The sequence below is a fragment of the Lagenorhynchus albirostris genome, chromosome 21 (genome assembly GCF_949774975.1).
Source record: "Lagenorhynchus albirostris chromosome 21, mLagAlb1.1, whole genome shotgun sequence".
Lineage (NCBI taxonomy): Eukaryota > Metazoa > Chordata > Mammalia > Artiodactyla > Delphinidae > Lagenorhynchus > Lagenorhynchus albirostris.
This window is the reverse complement of record NC_083115.1, coordinates 25,997,836-26,019,241: the sequence shown is the minus strand read 5'-3', so window position 1 is coordinate 26,019,241 and position 21,406 is coordinate 25,997,836. Positions and strand designations below refer to the sequence as shown.

Below are 21,406 nucleotides of genomic sequence, written 5' to 3'. Positions count from 1 at the left end.
GAAAGGTATCTTAGGCCCATTAGTTGAAATGACATGTGGATGTGCCTAGCATATGATAAGCTCACTGTAAACGTTCATGTTTTAAACAGAGAAAGGGGATGTTCTTAACTGTTTAAAGTCTTTTTGAGACTGGTTTTAATGAAAGGCAATTCAGTTCTTTCTAAATTCTTATAATCAAAATGAATGACTAACATATAATCCAAACTAATAACCAACATTGTCAAGATGAGTGGATGGAATTCATTTGTAGTTAGCACTGTAATTATGTGTAATTTGGGGCAGTTTTTGTTTGAAAAGAGTATACTTTATTAGGTTGGTAAAATATTCCTCATCTGATTTTATTTATACTATTATTCTTGTTTCTTTGGAGATCTTTTGTTTTCCCTAGAAAATCTAAATATTCATTCCAGTATTATCTATAAAGAATTCTAAATAAATGAAGCCTAAAATACAAAGCTTTCTTATTTGAATTTAGATCAATCCATGGACAATTTTCTGACAATTTTCTTCACCATCAGTTGCTCTCTTAAAGACAGAGTGTATTCATTAGTACTGAATATTAATGAATAGATTGATGGAGCAATTCAAATACAAATATATAAGGGATGGAGTTGGAGTAGAGATGGAGAGTTTATGGATGGATACTGGCATTTATTATTCATCTGTTTCCTATGCTAGTAGGATATATAGCCTATGTACAGGCAGATATAATTATTCCCATTTTGCAAATACAGCTGTTGAAATTCAGAATTTCAACATAATAAGGTATCCAATCATGGTTAGAGCTGAGATTTGAAACTGGATCTTATTGACCTCAAACTTTATAATAAGGTTTGACTTTAGTGGTTTGTAATAAGGAAAATGACAATAATTAAATGGTTTCACACCTATCATGTAGGACCCCTGGAGAGAGGTGTGCAGTGTGTGGACATCACAAAGCAGCCAAGTGAGGAGTCAAGATACGGTTGAAATCCGACCTTGAGGCCCAGTGTTCAAAGCCATGCCTTTCAGCCTGGGGTTGCCTCTCCTCAGCACGAGGGATAACTTGTCCTAACTGATTACTGAGAGGGGTGTCTCATTCTGATTGGCTAGCAGCAGCCATGCTACTCACTGTGAGACCTTACACTTTTCTTCATATATATTAGATAAATATTATATATTTATATAAACACTACATACATTCACATGTTACAGATTCTTTATGTACATTTAGAATCCTAAGATATATCATTAAGATCTTTTATCGTATGTAATATGTAATAGGGACCTCCCGATGTCTCTCCTTTTCTTTCATATGAACTTCCCTCAGTAACCTTCATAGCCAAACCCCATTTAGCAGCAACCCTAGACTTAGATGAGCTGCAGTACCTATCCTAAAACTCCCTCCTCTTCAGACTAGCCACTGTACCCTCAGGGTCTGTCTTCCTGCTTTCCATCCCCAGTCACATTCTTCACCAAGGATGGTTTTCCTTCCTGCCCCACCTACACCACCCATGATGGTTATTCTCAGTTGTTCTCATGATGGTTGTTCTCAGAGACACAAGTACGGTAGGGCAGGCTAGTACAGAACAGATGAGCAGCCTGGAGAGGCCAACTTGGGAAGTACTGGCAGATGCTCCATGGTCCTCCCTAGGATTTATTTTTTATTAGGTGCTGTGTATCCCAGTCTTCTCTGCCCTTCTCCACCTGCACAGATGGCTTCTATTTGCAGGACATTCCTGCCTTGCTTCATCCCATTATTTCAACTTTTCCCAGCACTTTTGTGTTTGTGACACCCATTTATGTTTCTATCATCTTAGACTCATCTTAGAATGATAGAAACATATATTTATGTTAGATGTGTGTTTCTGTCATGTTAGATCATGAGGTCCTGAAGGAAAGAGGAAGGATTATTTATTTTATTTCTCATTACTGTGCCCACCACAGGGTAGACACTATTTTTTTGTTGAATTGCATTAAATTGAAGCTAACAAGCCTATCCCTAGGGATGTACCATCATAGCCTCATTAGTACTCCACTAAACCAATTAAGTTTTAACACCCTTGGTCAGAGAATAGATCAATGACATTTTCTTAAAACATGACCTGTGCTCAAAATGGAATTTGGGAGTTGAAAGAGTGATAGTTATGACTTCATAACTAAATATTTAACTTATATTATTGACATTTGTATATCACCATTCAAGTTAATAACTTTTGTTGCTATGTCTTAGACCCCCTTTTTTCCCCAAGGCATCTTGCATAATACACTTTATGAAGTTAAGAGGTGCCAGGTGGAAGGAGAAACTGAGATACATAATGGAAAACTACACAATCAGTGAGAAACAGAAAAAAATCTATAACCCAAGTCTCTTGATAAACTGATGCTCATTTCTGCTAATTCCCTCCTTCAACTGTGTTCTTTTTCTTGTGACACAATGATGATTTTATGTACATCTATTAAAATACTGCTGTGGTGCGTTTTATTACTTCTCTGTTGTAGTTCAGTCTCACTGACAACAGAGCTACCTGCCTCTTCTTACATGAAAATATTTAAGAACTGTACTTAGAGATTGTGTATAAACCAGGAAATAAGTATGGTGTTATTTTCCTTAAGAATTGATTTTAAGTTCTTTCACTGAATTATTTTTTAAATGATGGAGGAATGAGGGAAACATGGGTAAATTGTAAGCTACTGAAGGCTTTATTGTTGCTATGTTCAGGGTGTCAGTGAGAGAACATAGTCTTCTCCGTGGATGGGGAGAATGGTGGAGAGGTATCTGGGTGGGGAGGGGGCTCTCCTTCCCTCCATCATGTACATACACCTGCTTTCTTGGCTTGTTGGAATGTTTTTCTTGCTTTCTATTTTTTTCCACTTGCTATAAGGGAAAAATTGAATTATACTTTAAAGTTGGAGCAGATGTATCAATTGAAATTCTGATATTATAACTGATTAATATCAGTTCTCCCCTTTAGCTCTTTATTTCTATGATTCTATTTATTTATGTTTTCCATGATGTGTTGATACTGTCCATCCTCACAATATATAATAATAACATAAGAGATATTTTACTAAATGCTGATCGTGGATGACCCAGATCTTATAATGATCCAGCCTTCCCTTCCTTCCAGTCTTGGCGCCAGTGCCTCTTCCTGAACATAGTCTCTGAAACACGCTTTTCATTCACCCCTCACTCCCTCTATGCTTTCCTTGCTTTACTTTTGCTTCCCAGCACTGAGCAGGACCCAAGATACTATACCTGCCTGTGTTTACAGTGTTAACTCACTACACATAACACAGGTTTGTGCTCTTTCTCCCACAGGCATGTAAGCTCTGTAAGGAGTGGACTTGGTTCTGTTCATTGTTTCATTCCCAGTGCCCAGCGTAGTTCTCAGCTCATAGCGAGTGTTCAGTAAATATTTCTTAAGTCATTTCCTTCTATTTTATATAAGAAATGCATGTATATTTACATATTGTAAGGCAATGGTAAGTGTTGTTTTGATATGCAAAATTTTGATTTACAGGTAAATTTTCAGGAATATAATTATTACAGAGAAATAAGCTACTACTTTTTTCTTCTATATTCTGTATTAGGCACTGAATCCCTACTATTTGCTAGATAGTTTGTGTACATCATTGCTAATCATAATAACAGGAGGAAAATATAGATTTCATTATTACTGTTATTAAGAGATTATTGTATTATTTAGCCTGATTTTTTCCCCATCAAATAAAGAAATAATCAGTTTACTAATAAAAGGATCCAAGTTTTGGGGTCTAGCATATGGCATGGTGATGATACGTAACAATGTTTTATTGTATACTTGACAGTTGTGAGAGGGTAGATCTTAAAACTTCTCACCGCATACAAAAAAATGGTAACTATGTGAGGTGATGGATACATTAGCTAACATTATTATATATAACATTATTATAGTGATTATTTCACAATATATACATGTATCAAATCATCATACTATATACCTTAAACTTAGACAATGTTATAAGTCAATTATATCTCAATTATATCTCAACAGAGCTAGAAAAAAATAAACAAGTTAAATGAAATAAATAATAAATAAATAAACAAGTTAAAAATGTTTTAAAGTTCGAATTAAGTCCATATTTTGTTAATAAGCAAAATTTGGGAACTATAATGGGAGCAACAGGAAATTTAAAAACACTCAAGCTAGTTTCCTGTTGGAAAAGATTCACCTCCTATGACATAATCCCTTTGCACTCAGTGTTCCCAGGGGAACAGTCAAAGAACTAACTGTCTTTTATTTTTTGGAACCCAAGCATTAGCTTATTTCTGGATGCAGGGTTGGGTCTGTAAATGATTTCTTTACTCACCTGCACAAGTGGAAAAAACAAGGTGAGGGCGACAGAACATCCCTGCTAGGGTCTCCATATCAATAAAACAGGTTGGTGAGTGTAGACCTTTCCTAACACCCTGCATTTGGATTTTCAGCACCAAAGTCCCCTGACAGGCTCCAAAGTGTTTTTAGAATTTGAAAAATATTTAAGGAACATAACGCTTTTCTGTGCCTTTTACTGAATGCAAGCACTTCACTTTCACTATTACTAGGAAACTGAAGTAGTCTAGCAAAGATATTTGCCAGTGACTACTGCTCTTTCAAGGAGCATTGACTGTATTTTTAAGAACTACTTAATGAAATACCACAACCAGTATTTTTCTGTTCACACTATTTGAAACCTTTACGTCCCTTTGAAAAAGGGCACACTGGGAATGTTTCAGATCTCATTTATGTGGCTAAAGCTGTTTCTGATAAAGAATCCACCGAGTACAATTCATGGAATATTCTTCCTCTCTCTCCCAGTCTTTAAAGTATCTGTAATAGTAAATTAATTTTTGTCAAAATATAATATCCATTTAAATAGCTGTCTGGGAGAATTGTTCATTGATATTGAAGCATACATCAATTTCTTAATTTCAAAATGCAATAGTTGATTTTTTTCAATAACCCATATTATCATGACCATCAGAAATGGGATTTTAGGGATCCTTTAAATATTAACACTCTTTAAAATGACCTTCTTTAACACAGTTTGTTTCTCTGTTTCTTGGCTTCCTCATCTGTAAAAGAATGGGCAGAAATTGATGATGATGATTTCTGTGGTCCGTCAGAGCTATAAAGCTCTGTGTCTCTTGGTCATGTTTTTGCCGTAGTCTAATAAGATTTTACACAACTTCTATGAGGCTCCCTTTCAGTTCTGATGCACTTGACCCTTGCTGAGAATTGCTGGTTTAGAGACTTTCTATGTTTCCTTATTTATTCTATGGTAGCTAGCTAGTTAGTAGAGAGGGTAATTTGTTAGGTAGTTTTTGGATTTGACTAAGGTCAGTATATTGATAAAACCAGTCTGTGCCCTTTACCTGTCAGTTGCATTCTTTTTGCACCACCTTCCTAAATTCCACCCGGAGGGCTCCCTAATCTTCCTATTTGTAAAAGTGGGGGGGAGAAAGTCAGGTGGCAGGCATGTGGGAAGATGAGGAAATGAGGATTTGTCAGTTCTTAGCCTACTGATGCCATCTACAGTTTTTTATGTGTGTTTTTAAATTAATTCCTCAGCTCTCTTTACAGAGCAGACTTCTGTTAAGAGTTCAGTAAGAACTAGAACCAACACTGCCCTTTGTGGGAAGCAGAGAGGGTGCCCTCAGGGTGGAGCTCCCGCGGCTTTGCTGTGGAGGGATCCTAGGGACCAAGACTTTGCTTTGCAGCTTCTTGCTCTGATGAAGTGGACTCCCTCTGGGAGGGCAAGGCATCACCATCGGGTCCCATTGCATAGTCTGGTGTAGGGACAGTTCATCAGATCTTGCTCAGAGCAGACTTGGATAACAGACAAGAGAAAAGGAGCAGGAGATTCTTGGGCCAGTGGGAAGGACCACCTTGTAGAGAGCAGCAGGGCACATGCTGGGAGGGCTGGGTCCAGGGAAGTGAGGGCAGCCACACAGCTGTGCTTCTCTACTGGTAGTCTTTGTTCCCAAAGGAAGAGGGGAAGAGAAAACGCAGATCACTACCTGGGGCCATGGGTAGGGAGATTGAGGAGCCCATCCTTGTATTTACTAATTCATTGGTTTCCTTAAGCAAAATGAGCCGAGCCCTTAGAACTGTGACGTGCTCCTGAGATAAAAGGAGAAACAAAGAAGGATCAGGAAAGGGATTCCTCTGTTGTAGACAGAATAGCAGGGAAAGGCTCTGGGGAGATAACTTCAGAGCTGAGCTCAAAAGATGAGAAGGACTGCCCCCATCCCACCATGCAAAATAGTGGGGTGGGGGCAGTCCAGGCAGACGGAAGCACATGCAGAGACCCTGAGGTGGAAGAACCCTTCCTGCCTCTCTTCCGTAGAGGTGAAAATAAACATTAAGGGCTGAGTCTAAACGAAAGGAGGTTAAAGCAAACGCACCAACCAACAAACCCATAGCTGCACAGAGAAAATGGTATGAGAGGAAGCGAGGCACATCCATCTGTGCAGGTGGTGTTTACGGTTTGATTCTATACACCTACACGGCTTGGTGTGATTTTAGCCTCACCTGCCCCGAGACATCTTTTCTGCTTTTCCCAGGATCCCTCATCTGCCCTTTTCTCAGATTGGCTTGGTCCTACTTACAGTGCTAAATGTGTTAGGTAATATGAGACATCATTTCTGGGAATGACCCAGTATTAATGTGAGACGGAGGAGAAGAAATTGTAATAAGACATTTCCATATTGGGTTGAAGTGGGGCAGATGATAGAGAGAGGAGGTATGCTGAGAAACAGAGAAGGTGTATTTAGGGCTTTGAGGAGCATGAGAGGAGAAGAGGAGAAATCAGGAAGAACACAGGCTCCTGTTCTAGCTGAGCTGTGTTTTACTGACAGCGATTTAAACATCTGGCCTACCAGGTACAGATACTTTCTCTAGGTCTTGGGGCTTGGCTGGAGGCTGATCATCGACTCAGGTTCCCCACTTTATTTGGAATTCCCTAGAAATCAGCCCAAGGTAAGAAGTGTTAGGGGCAGTTCAATCCCAGGGAAGCAGGAGGGAGGGAAATGGCAGTAAGCCCAGAAGGTAGGGATGGCGAATAGAAGGGAAGCCGTTCACACTTAGTAACCAGCCGGCTGGCTCAGTCTCACAGGTGCCTTAACAGCCTGGGGGCACTGCTGGGGCCTCGCTGTTCACTGCAACCCCTCCAGCGCTGTTTCCCACTGGGCAGGAATGTCCCCAGAGCGTCTCCATATTTCAGGGCCATAGTCACCACGTTTCCAGGCAGCTGCTATGGAACCCAGAGCACTGGCATGCTCGGCCCAGCCAACACCTGGGCGAGGGGGCTCCTTTCTGTCAGGAGCCCCCAGACCCATGGCTGTGGTCAGCAGCAGCACCTGGGATGTGGCTGCCTGGCCACAGGGGCAGAACAAGGCCCAGATGGGGAGATGGGGAGGGCGCGTGCAAGCCTGGAGCACCCTGTGTGTCCAGCACCTGCTACACACGCACCAGCCCTGGCTCGGGTTGCCTTGTCTGTCCTGGATCTTTCCATTGTCAGTCCATCACTTTGTTGTAACAAGGAGGGCAGGATGATTCAGAATATTGGAAGGCTTTGCACAGAGTAGATACAAGCCTAGAGGAAAATTGTTGCTGTGCAGCCTCTCTGTATTTGCAGTTGTTTTCTGCTCAATCACAAGTATAGGTGATAAGTTTCAGAGTAAGAAAAAAAGACAGTTTGAATCCATGTATTGCATGATCTGGAGCAGTTGACCCTCTGAGTCTTGTTTTTCTCAAAGTGGGGTTGAGGCACCTCCAGTGATGACTCATCCTGGGGCCCTGGATGAATGCCTGTTACGAGCACGTGGTTAATGCTACTGTTTCCCTCCCTGCCTGGCTAGCCCCTGCCACTCCCGACACTCCCCGGGCCTGTTCACCATAGAAAACAAACAGTCCTTGCTGGTGTGTCCTGCCCTCCAGCCCTGCTCGCCCTCCTGGCGGAGGCTGGAGCTGTCCACAGGCTGCAGGCGCTCTCCCCTCCCTCCATCTGAGAAGCTCCCAGGCTCTCTCACTGGACCTGCAGAGGAAAGAGAACAGCCCATAAAACAACTCAAGGCCCAGAGTCTGCGGGGTCCTCTTTGGCTTCCAAATGTCAAGTGAAAGAAAGGTGTAGAGGCCACTGTTCCCAGGGCATCAGGAGATTGTCAGGCAGGGGCTGAGGGGCCACAGAGAGATGAACTGAGATGGGAGAAGGGAGTGCTGGATCAGCTTCTCCTAGAGCCTTGATGCGGGTCCAGGCTTACTTGAATCCCCTCTCCCTGCCCACCTGTTCCTTCCAGAAATAGTGCAGTAGTGGCTTCTGCCTCTGTATGAATGGGTGGGTGTGAATCTGAGGATTTAATATTTCTACTTGGTCAGACAAAAACACCCCTCTTGTTTTGCTAAATAGTGGATCCCCATGAACTTATGGTATACTCAGAAGATGCAAATTAAATTTCCTCGTGGGAAAATTCACACATTCTTCTAAATGCTGCACATCTGAGAGCTCTCAGAGTCTGAAGATTGCTGGTCATTTGAAGCCCCATTCACGGCGTTAATGTTGCTTGTATTCTGATCGCGGTTGGGGTCTTTGTTGTGCTATTATTAAAGTACAATATCTAAAAATCCTATGAAATATTAGATTATTTCCTTAGGCTAAAGAGATCCATCTAATGCATTCTTAGTGGTACTAAATTGCCTTCAGGCTTTAGGAGATGAGTCTAAAAATTGTCACTATAAGAAGAAAAAATGACCCAGAAACGACACATTATGTGTGAAAATAAAAAGGGGGGTAATAGGCATTGCGATATTCACAGCAGCTGCACATGCATCTCTCTGGTGATGCCATTGTCTGGAAGGCTGTGCAAACTGTACAATCTGACGACGTATTAGGAGTGAAGGGTCAGTTTACTTGGACCGTCTTTGTAGCCTGAAATCAGTCGAATGTATTAGGACCAGTCTTGCCATTAGTGGAGAACATACGGTTCAGTATCAAAGTTCCTTTCCCGAGTGGAGTACGACTCATTTGTCAGAGAATCAGTGAGGTTATCTAAAACAGCTTCTTTTGAAATAGAGGCATGTAATAACAGACACGCACTTGCAAGGTGGCTGCAGAGATGGGTTTCACATGCTGCTGTTGGGATTTACTCCCTGCAGCCTTGCACTGTGGTGGCCGGTTGCACATTTAGGAGATGATCTGAATTCATGCCTTTGTCTCCTGTTTGTCCTGTGCAATCATTCTACAAACATCTATCTCAGGGATATCATAAGCGCAATAAACTCTGCTGGAGGCTGTGAGAGATTTCAAGGTGAGTGAAACATGATGCTTTCCCTCAGGGACCCTTGCTCCTGGGAACTGCCTCTCTGTGTGGCCTTTTCCAAGCCCCATACCCTTCCTACTTCTGGGCTTTAGGTTAATATTTCTCAAAAGAAACATTTTGTGGAGTAGTAAAAGAGCTAACCTGTACCTCAAAGAGAGGGAAAGGAGAAGGGGTGAATCAGGAGCGGACCCCAAATCCCCAAGTCTAAAGGGGAAAAACTCTGGAGCAGGAAGGAATGGGCCCCTCTTTGGAACAGGAATTGGAAAATACTGTTCTGGACAAACCAGGCTACTTGCAGTTCCCTGAACAGATCACCAACTTTGACACCAACAGGGCTTTCTATGGTGGGTTTCACTCTAGAACACAGATACTCATTTTGAGAAAAGTAAGTAAACTATATGGATCTTTTAAGACCCAACCCAAATTTCAGTTTCTGGCAATGTCATTGTTTTACCTTTTCACTGAGGGCAGAATCATTTTTCCCATAGTAATTTATATTTCTTTACCTCATTGCCCAGTGGTTGTTGGATGAAGTATTTCCTGCCCCCAGTAGTTCATCAGTACATCCTTATGACTAGCAGGGCACCTCGTTCTTAAAAGCCTGACCATAACCAGTTGTGAACCAATGCAGGTGAGCTGTAATAAAGGCTGGTAAAGAGGATGAAGAGTAGATGGATTTCTCTGCTACCGTTATTTCTCAGGCCCATTTTACTGACAGATTGACACATGTAGCCCCAGGAAAGTGACTTGTCTTTCTCCACTTGTTCAGCATGTATTTTCGAGTGCCTGTGATATGCCAGGCACTGTTTAAGGCAGTGGGGATATTTTATTTGTAGAAGGAGGACTTGAGTCCAAATGTACTAAAGATGTTGAAGAACATTGGAAGTGTTCCTGACAGTTTTCTTCTCATTTCTTTTCTTGTATCAAGTGTCATTTCTTTTCTTCCAAAGTTACAAAAATACCTTCAAATTCTTCCTACTACAGTTTTCTGGAAGCTTTAACATCTACTTCCGGAAGCTACCTGTATAACTAATTTTATTTATGGGAAGTAAATATTTTTTAATGAGAAAGAAGTAAGAAGGAGGAAGAGGAAGAGAGAGACAGATGAGAGAGGGAGGGAGAAGGAGGAGGAGGGAGCGGCAGAGATGGGGAGGGTGGGGGGGCTTGTATATGCTAAGAAGAGTGATTATTGTTTGCAGAGTCAGCTTCAGTGCTTGTGAGCGGTTTAATTACAGGCCCATGAATTCAGAGGTGCAAAACGTAATCTTCTTTGTACTGGGGCTGTAATTAATTTCTTTTTCAATATCCCCATTTAGTCTGAGTCAGAAAATTGTATTTATTTACTCTTAAAAGTTTTTGAAATCCGTGATTTCTTAGTCTATCAGGTTTAGTCAGCTGTTCACTTCCCGTTCCCCCTCTGCTGATGATGTCATGCCAGGGCTTACGGAAAGGCCCTCATTTCAATGGTGGGGAGTGGGCGTGGCTTCCCCGCCTTATCCCTACCCCTCGGATCCCTGTCCTGATCGTCCCCGGCCCCTGGCCGGGCGCGCATCCTCTTCCTGGAGGAGATGTTTCTGAGTCTGGGGCTTCCTTTCCACCAACCACAGCCAACATTCAAGAGGCATGAGCACCCTGGGGACGACTTGCTGTGTCACTCGAGGGCCCAGGGACTCCACCTCCTAGTCGTAGGCTCCCATGCTGCCTTTTCTTCTTTAGAGAGGCTGTGCCGTTAGACACAGACTTGTCCATAGGGTCACAGCTGGGAAAGGGGAACGGGTCTGTGTTAGCCCTGGGGGCCCACACACTGCCCTGGGCGGGGCCCTATCTTGTTCCACTGCCTCACCCAACTTGCTTCCTGGTCCAGGGTGCTGCAGATACCAGGGCACTGCATTCCACAGCCCTGACACCTGACACCTGCCTCAGCTTGGCCTTGTGTTTTGCTTTACTTTTATGTTTCATAGTGAGGAATGAGGAATGGGGAGCAATGTATTATCACTGCTCCTTTAAACATATTTCACACACCTGGAGGACACTTCTGTATTTAGACACCTATAATTTTACTTCGTGCTATGCCAGTATCAGCATCCTCAGGGTGTAAGTAAAATACAGGAGAAAAATCACAGGTGTGAATCCTTGTGCCCACACACACACACACACACACACACACACCCTTTACCACTTCACATATTATCCTGCCACATGGCTCCAGTTCTTCTCAAAAAATAGTTAAGCAAGAGGGAGGAGATATGGAGATATATGTATATGTATAGCTGATTCGCTTTGTTATACAGCAGAAACTAACCACTGTAAAGCAATTATACTCCAATAAAGATGTTAAAAAAAAAAAATCTGGTGAGGCAGCCTAGGTGACCTTTGTGTCTTGGGTTTCCAGGGATTCTAAATTCTCTTGATGACCCACACAAAATCTTTGAAAATTTATTAAAATTTCAGTTGTTGCCTTTTTATACATAAAAAAAATAGTTAAGCAAGATATCTATACCTTTGGTACAGTGTGGTTCCAGATATAATTTCCCCATGTCATTTGTGTTCACTTTACAAAGAGAAATACAGCAAATCCTGACTTCAACTTAGTTCTAAAGAAAGTTTTTTGCTCTAATTTTTGTGCTTTCTGTTGCTTAAATGTGAAAACAGTATAATATAATGTGTTTCTCCTTTTTGCTGCAGATGCAAAATGTGTAAATGCCTACCCCTGATGCCTAAAAATAGTATCCAGTTTTTTGTATTTATGAATCTTTAAGTATGTTGTTTGAGCTGGATTTTTTTAACCAAGAGACAGATATCTATCTATGTATCGTCTATATCAATCTATCAGTCTATTTATCCATTTAGAAAATTCTAAATGGGGAAACTAGTTGCTTCAATAGATTCAGTCAACACCAGCCAGCATGGATTGAGGTAACAGGTGGGATCTGCCCATCTAGCCACTCAGGTAGGTCAGAGTCATCTCTGAATTAATGGATAGTTACACATCACAGCTAAATCATTCCACATCCTATTTTGGATTCTAGTTTAATCTTTAAGTTACTTTGTGTGTGTGGTTTCTTAGAAATAATTATACTACCAATCTTAAATAAATGCACAAATAGCCATTCTCTAGGAAACCCATATTTAGAAATAGTTCATTCACCTAGAAAGTCTCTTCAAACTATAGGTAAAGTCAAGTAGATGGTGACAAATGGAATGTCTTCATAATTCAGACTTTGAATGACAAGCCTTTCGGAAGTGTTAAGCACTGAAGAAGTGAAAAGTGTGTTTTTTTCTATTCTGTTCTATTATATTTAAAACACCAAATTATTCTGCTTCAACTATTTAACTTAAAATTTGCCATTTGGATATTTATTATCAATACACAATTTATCTTGATCTTATACAAAATCAGTTTTCTGTTATTTTTGACAATTTCCAGCTACTAACAATTGTCAAAATTGTATGACAAAATAATTCTTAGGTGTTCTAAGTTTAATTGCCAATGGGAAGATACTAATTTCTTTTTTTCTGTTATTTTCTTCTGAGTGCTTTCCAGAAAACCAAATTAAACTTCCTAATGTTATACATGTGCCTTCAAACATAGTAATCATAAAATCAAATCATAAATAAAAGCTTAGTTTATTATATATTTGAAGCTGACAGTGTGCATGGATTTTAAATTGAACTGATTCAAGTGCTAGATAAAACCAAAGCAAAAGTTTGAAATAATAAATTAGAAGTTGGATCATCATCAGTTTCAAGCTCAACCCTGTTCATCTCAATGCAGAGACTACTCCTCATCTTCACTCTTGGGAATGAGTTTACCCATCAGTGGCTCTGTTTTCCAAACTGCCATCAAGCTAAGAGGTTGCTTTTGTTAATAATTTTAATGCTTTGAAAGTAGAGAAGCCTCACTATTTTATCAACTGTTATTTCCAGTCATTTGTCAAAAGGTTTCAGGACAGAAATTAAGGAATGAGTTCCATATCAGACTCTGTCCATACTGAGGACTGATTTCCCCAGAACCCAGATGGAGATTTCTGGACTAGATCTTCTGTGATATACTACAGTGATTATGGAACATTAGGAAGAGTCTTCTACCTTCTGCAGTAGAAGAGGCTTCTGTAGTTTTTGTCTGCTGGAAATCTGAGGAGAGTGTGAACTCTGTTAGGTGTGAGAGAGTTCTGTCTCAATGAGTGAGAGCAAATGGGGCAATCTAATAGTAGGATTTTAAAATATTTAAAAATTTAACTTTTAATAAAATCAGAAGTACTACGATTATTGCAGTATAGAAACAAAAGTGTACTTGTGATTCTGTTACCACGCTAAAAATAGTTTTATGCCTAATTTTCCTGATATACAGATTCTGATACTTATATAGATAACTGTTATCTGGGGTAACAATTTTGTATCAAGCTTTTTTCTTCTCTATATCGCTATATATTTTGCTCATTTTTGTAGAAATGTATTCATTCAAATATATATGAGATAATACGGTCATTCATATTTCTCATGGTTTCCAAAAAACAACACTGCCCATATTTTCTCCAATTTTGGATGATAAATCTATAATATATTGCCAGAAATGAGATAGAGTAGTAAAAGTTAACACAGTTCACTAAGAATACCTAAAGGAAGTTGATCGGATGTATGAACAGCATGTATGAAAAAGATAGACATTTTGTTGGAATGGAGTACACTCCATCAAAACTATGAATGATAGGCTTTGGTAACTGAAGTAAGTGGTTGCCAGAGGGAAGCAATAATCTCATTTTCCTTCCTTTATGTTTGACCATGCCTAGAAATTATGTGCGATACTAGCACCTTAGTTTGAGAGGATCATAAAAAATGCTGAAGGATTCTTAAATCCCGACTCTCCCTAACCCGTTATTAATCACATCATTTGGTGTATTTTGTTCACAGTACTTAAAAACACTTTCATTTTCTTCTCATTTGATTTGTTTGTTTGGTTTTTTGTCCTCCCTTAACTAGAATGTTATCTCCATGGGATTGGGACTTTGTCGGTCTTATGAATTTCTGCATATTTAGTACCTGGAGTAGAGTGTGGCACACAGTGGATATTCAATAAAAATATATTGAAAGAATGATGAAAAGTATGAAAACTGAAATTTAGGTAAACAAAGAGAACTGAAGATTGGGGCCTGGAATAGAGAACACGGAGATATAATAGTTGTTTTCAAACCAAATATTCGGATTTACTTCATTTATTCAATGTGGTTCCGGAAATTTAAACAAAGACCAAAGGCCAATGAAATTATGATGTATATGTCTAAAAAGTATAGCTGTTTTAAATAACTGCTATGACTAACAATGAAAATGAGAATTATGTTTACATTTTGGTTTTTCCACTTTTCCCTTTCAAAAATAATACATATTATGTCTTTATAACACAGTGTTTCTCAAAATTACTTCCATAGAATTTTTTTTTAACTTTCTATTTTATATTGGAGTATAGCCAATTAACAATGTTGTGATAGTTTCAGGTGCACGGCAAAGCGACTCAGCGGTATATATACACGTATCCATTCTCCCCCAAAGTCCCCTCTCATCCAGGCTGCCACATAACATTGAGCAGAGTTCCCTGTGCTATATATAGAGAAGGTCCTTGTTTGGTTATCCATGTTAAATACAGCAGTGTGTACATGTCAGTCCCCACCTCCCTAACCATCCCTTCCCCCACCCTTCCCCCATGGTAACTGTAAGTTCAGTCTCGAAGTCCATGAGTCTGTTTCTGTTTTGTAAATAAGTTCATTTGTATCATTTCTTTTTAGATCTGCATATAAGCTATATCATACGATATTTCTCTTTCTCTGTCTGACTGACTTCACTCAGTATGACAATCCATGTTGCTGCAAATGGCATTATTTCTTTCTTTTTAATGGCTGAGTAATACTCCATTGTGTGTATGTACCACATCTTCTTTATCCGTTCCTCTGTCAGTGGACATCTAGGTTGCTTCCATGTCTTGGCTATTGTAAACAGTGCTGCAATGGACATTGGAGTGCATGTATCTTTTCGGACCATGTTTTTCTCCTGATATATGCCCAGGAGTCATATAGTAGCTCTATTTTCAGTTTTTAAGAAACCTCCGTAATGTTCTCCATAGTGGCTGTACCAATTTACATTCCTACCAACAGTGTAGGAAGGTTCCCTTCTCTCTACACCCTCTCCAGCATTTATTGTTGTGGATTTTTTGATGATACCCATTTTGACTGGTGTGAGGTGATACCTCATTGTAGTTTTGATTTGGATTTCTCTAGTAATTTGTGATGTTGAACATCTTTTCATGTGCCTTTTGGTCATCTGTATGTCTTTTTTGGAGAATGTCTATTTAGGGCTTCTGCCCATTTTTTGATTGGGTTGTTTGTTTTGATGATATTAAGCCGCGTGAGCTGTTTGTAAATTTTGGAGACTAATCCCTTGTTGGTCACATCATTTGCAAATATTTTCAACACTCATTTATGATTAAAACTCTCCAGAAAGTGGGCATAAAGGGAACATACCTCAACATAATAAAGGACATATATGACAAACCTACAGCTAACATCATACTAAACAGTGAAAAGCTGAAAGCATTTCCTGTAAGATCAGGAACAAGACAAGGATGTCCACTCTCACCACTTTTATTCAACATAGTTTTGGAAGTCCTAGCTACGGCAATCAGAGAAGAAAAAGAAATAAAAGGAATCCAAATTGGAAAAGAAGTTAAACTGTCACTGTTTGCAGATGACATGATACTATACATAGAAAATCCTAAAGACACCACCAGAAAACTACTAGAGCTCATCAGTGAATTTGGTAAAGTTGCAGGTTACTTTCATAGAATTCTAGTTGCCCTGGATACTTAGTGCAAAAGGGCTTCCTGACCAGATAAATTTGGAAAATTCTACATACTTTACATTCTCTTAAGTAGGTGAAACACATTTTGCATATTAAATTTTAGTAAACTGAAAGTCCCCTTTAGAAAAGAAAGATGCTTAATTTTGTTTAATCCAGAATTTTTCAAATTGATTCCATGATTTTTATAGACATCTGTGATGATCCTCTGAGAGTGTTATACAAAAGTGTGGGAAATGCTGTTGTAATGTTACTGGAATAATGTTCACTGTGATATTGCAGGTTAGACTTTTTCAATAAGCAGGAAAGGAAAGCGTTTGTTTATTTTTTTCCTTATCTTTTATCTATTAATAACTTTACACATAACACAGGCAACTATGCATATTTTCTCTCAAAGACTCTCTTTCATTCCCATTTTTGTCAACGTCAACGTCAGGGTTTGTCAAATGGAAGACACAGGTAGAATTTCCTCTTGTAACAATAGGCTTGTCAGATAATAAAATAATGCTGCACTCAACTCAGTGCCAGACAACAGGCTTAGAAGGAAGTGATTGGGTGTGCTCAGACCTGATGTATGCCTCTCACATCTTCTCATGCACCTGTTGGTTTGTGATTCTGCAATCACGTTTCGTTACTGCTTACAACCTTAGGGCTTCATGTTTTCAGAGGCAGCTCTGGAGCCAAAGCAGTTTTTCATCTAACTCTAGGCTGGATGGATTGCTTTTTTGTAAATCAAATTATTCTTTTCCTATAAGATGTATTTCTGAAATATAATAGCACTGACCTCTGTCTGAATATAATATAATTAGTGTTTGCAATGATAAATTCTTTACTGAGACATTTTTTTCCTTGTTTTTCATTTCAAGCAAGTTTGATGATGATGATGATAACACTTAACATGAGATTTATCTCTTTAAAATTTTTTTTTTTTTGCGGTACGCGGGCCTCTCACGTTGTGGCCTCTCCCGTTGCGGAGCACAGGCTCCGGACGCGCAGGCTCAGCGGCCATGGCTCACAGGCCCAGCCGCTCTGCGGCATGTGGGATCTTCCCAGACCGGGGCACAAACCCGTGTCCCCTGCATCGGCAGGCGGACTCTCAACCACTGCGCCACCAGGGAAGCCCTCTTTAAATTTTTTAAGTGTACATTACTGTTGACTATAGGTACAATGATGTATAGCAGATCTCTAGAAATTATTTATATTACTTAACTTAAACTTTATACCTTTGAATTAATAATTTCCCATTTCCCCCCTTCCTCCCTTCCCCTCTTCCCCCCCAGCCCCTGGCAACCACCATTCCAGTCTTTGATTTTATAAATTTGACTGTTTTTGATACCTCATATAAGTGGAATCATACAGCACTTGTCTTTCTGTGTACTGAGACATTTTCTTAACCCAGGCTTTTTCGGTCTTTTTTTTGGTAAGATATTTATCCATGTGGAATGACATCCAACTTTGTTTTGTTTCCAGGGTTCACTTCTTTCACATGCATTTTCTTACTTAATCCACAACACATGGTCCTGCCACCTTTGTCATTGTCTTAATTTTAGAGAAGATACCTTAAGGATCATATATTTATTTAGCAGAAGTTGGCAGAACGGAAATTTGAATCCAGGCCTTGTGCTGCATTAGAGGGTTGTATCTGTGAATAATTACTAATGGATCACTTAATGTTTAATATCGTTTTGAGGGCATAACACAGTAGCAGCACTGTGATGATTTTTTTTAAGAAGTCTTCCATGAGTAATTCGGGTTGTTTTTGGTTTTGTAATTGCTCAGGGTTGGTGCAAATGTACAGTTCTCCTGTGAGGACAATTACGTGCTCCAGGGATCCAAGAGCATAACGTGTCAGAGAGTCACGGAGACTCTGGCTGCGTGGAGTGACCACCGGCCCATTTGCCGAGGTAAGGCCTGTATGATTGCGTCTGCCCAGGTTCTCTCTTTCCTCAGATTTGGCATGCTTTTCTGAACGATTTAAGTGCAAAGCACTGTGTATAGGCAGAGCAAAACGTGGTGATGATTTATGCTTTCATAGTGATGTAGGTAAACAAGAAATATTTTTTGAAATTTTTTAGCAGGCAAACATTTCCAGAGATATTTGTGGTTTTTAAATTTCAGGAAATACATGAGCAAATCTAATCATTCAAACACACACACATACTCGATATAACTTGGTATCTATCTATCTATATACACAGTTTGCATATGTATGAAAATATGTTACATAACCAGATGCTTTGGAAAACTTTATGCATGTCCCTGCATATCTAAAAATTCTCACTTTGCAATAGTAGTGAAGTTGAGTTCTTGGGTTTTGATAGTATCAGTGATAAAGGGAGTTTGTTAACATGATCTGAAGCCATCGTTTTATTATTAAATCATATTAAACTAATCTTGGACATAGAAGAGCAAAATATTGCATTATCACCATCTTCTTCAGTGAGGCCAAAGTATGTATTTGTTGCTTCTGTGAAGTACGTGAAGAATTCTACCAGAAGTATAGAAGCCATAGTGATCCCAGCAGAAAACTGTTTTGGCTATTTTACTAAGGAAGAATCAATAAAATTAAAAGAAAAACTAGGTATTTTGTTTTGTTTGCATTTTGGCCATAAAAAAATTATGCAAATTGGTAGTTTTAAAGGAAGAAGAAAAAAGGTACTAAGTTGAACAAGGAATAAAAAGTATATTCTTATATACTTTCATATATAAGAATATCTTATCCCTCCTTATAGTCTTTTTCAAGTGAATGGATTCATAAATTTTTATTTTAAAATGTTCCAGTTGTAAAAAGGTACAATACAAGATGAACAGTTTAAGTTATATCCTGTGAAATGAAGTAGTTGCAAAATACATTGCTAGTTTCATCAAAGCTAAAATACTAGATTGCAGGCTTTAGTATAGTGTACCTTTACCTATAACAACTTGGTGGCTTTTTACATGTAGAAAACACAGCTTTGTAGCATCTGTTCATCCCGAGGGCAGAGTGGGCGTGTGGTCTGGTTGCAGGTGGCCCTTTCCCATGAAAAGTTTCCCTTTTTGGAGAAGCACCCATCTCTGGTCAGGAAATGTGTATGGCTGCGCCCCTCCCCTTTTGGTCACTAGACTATTTGTACACTAATACTAAAGTGACATCATTAGGCTTTCAAAGGAACTGTAGCAAAATCCATGTTCCCATGAAAGGATGGTAATGTTCATGCCCCAGTTACAAATGAGGACTAAGCCAGAGGTATTAGCTTTGCCCTAAGGAAAAAAATATGCTTTCATTTTTAAATGTTTTTTTTGCTCTTCTATACCAGGAACATATGTCATTATTTAAAAGCCCACACTAGACAAAACTAGTAAATGTGCATCTGCTTTAAATTGATATTTTAGAGTAACATAAAGGAACTATTGAGTAGGATATTATTTGATTCTTACCTTACTTATTAATCCAGAAGTTTTCCTTTTTTTTTCCCTTTGGCCCAAATCTCATCTACACTCATAACAATATTTCCCAGCACATTGGCCCCAGCTTATACGCTGATTTGGTGTCAAACACGCAGGTGCTTGCTCCATCCAGGCTAATGGTGGGACACTTCCCTCCATCCCCCTGGACCGCCAACTGCTCACTTTTAGAGGTAATTAGAGGAGGAGTCCTCTGGCTTCCTGTTCCCATAGACTCTAATGCCCTGCTTCATCATTTTAGAAGAGACAGCTCTCCCACAGGTTCTTTGTTGTGTGGTTCTGGCCTGGTTTCCCTGGGAGCCTCCTCACCTCTCTCCACACCCACTTCTGTTCATCACACTCAACTTTATTCATCTCTTCTTTTTTTCCTCCCAGCTGTTAACTCAGCTGTTTTGCTTTAATTAGATGTACCTTCATTTTCATGGACTAATCCTTTAGCTCTTTTTCAATTTATTACTTTTAACTTCCTGAAATAATGAGCTATAGCAGCAAGAAATAATTAAGGAAGAGTTTTCTTATAGGATGTATATTTTAGATCTGCATAATAGAATGATAGCAGACTGTGTCTAGAGAACAGTAAAAAATATCTTTAAAAACACAGTTTTAAAGAAATAAGTATTTTAGAGCATTTGGAGTAGTATGACATTAAACAAAAAAAATTAAAGTCCTGAAATCTCCTAAATAGAAGAATTTGAGATAAACTGTTTAGAATTAGGTGATAACAATTAGGTGACAGAAAACCAAACCCAAGAGAAGCTTAAAACAAATGGAAGTGGATTTCTCTCTTATACAGAAGTTAAGAGCTAGGCAGTACAGGACAAGGACGGCAGGTCTGTTTCAGATATGAAAATGTCCTCAGGACTCACTCTGTCCTCACTATGGTCACGCCTCCATCCTCAGAGTCCACGGTGGTATCCAAACTCCAGGTGATTGGATGGAGGAGGTTAGAAGAAGCAGGGTTAGCAGATGTATGCTAACGAGAGTCTGCAGGAACCATCATATGCATTTCTGCTCATTCTCATTGGCCAAAATCCAGCCAGATATTCTCACCTTGTTGTGAGACTTAGAAACATATATATTTTCTATTGTGTGTTTAAATATATGCCAAACAATTATATTTCTATGAAAGAAAAGGAGAATAGATGCTAAGGGAATCTTTGCCATGGGGGTATATTTTTATAAGGAGAGGTGGGATAAATCACTGAATAAATGACACATTTTTTTTTTTTTTTTGCTTCCCCGTATCATCTGCAGCTTTTCACGAGTGGAGAGTGCAAATAAATTAGAGAATCATTGATCCCTCTCTCATGTCCCTTGGCATTTTTGTATCAGTGCAGGACTATATGTGTAAGCTATATGGATGAAAAAAAGGGTGGAGCTGTGTGTATATGAATATCCCACTTTCTGGACTGGAAAGGGCTCATCTGTAAGTATCATGGTTAAGCAAGGAACCTGTCCTCCCCTTCAACACCCAACTCCCTTTCTCTGCCCTGTACTCACCTCCTGGCCACATTGCCCTCTCACAAGAGGCAGCTTCCTCCAGCAAAGCCAGCAGGAACACCCTTCCCTCTAGTCTGGGTGACAGAGTCTTATATAACATAAGTAATCACCATATACCATGACCTGATCGATTACATATACAGATGGATGGTCAAACGTCTTAGTGCATCTGTAGGCTGACCCAATAGAGGATCACTTCGAGCAGTCTCTAGAGCAGGGCTCTCCACTAGAAATAAAGTGCAAGCCACAGATGTAATTTTAAAACATCTGGTAGCCAGATTTGAAAAGGAAAAG

The 21,406-nt window shown here is 39.5% G+C and overlaps 1 protein-coding gene across 1 annotated transcript in view; it reads left to right on the top strand.

Annotated features, from left to right (window-relative positions):
- CSMD1 (CUB and Sushi multiple domains 1) overlaps positions 1 to 21,406 on the top strand; it is a 1,400,820-nt gene that overhangs the window by 916,153 nt on the left and 463,261 nt on the right. The window contains exon 9 of the mRNA XM_060136411.1: positions 17,948 to 18,072. Within this exon, the coding sequence (XP_059992394.1) occupies positions 17,948 to 18,072 (125 nt within the window). The remainder of the gene's footprint in view (positions 1 to 17,947; positions 18,073 to 21,406) is intronic.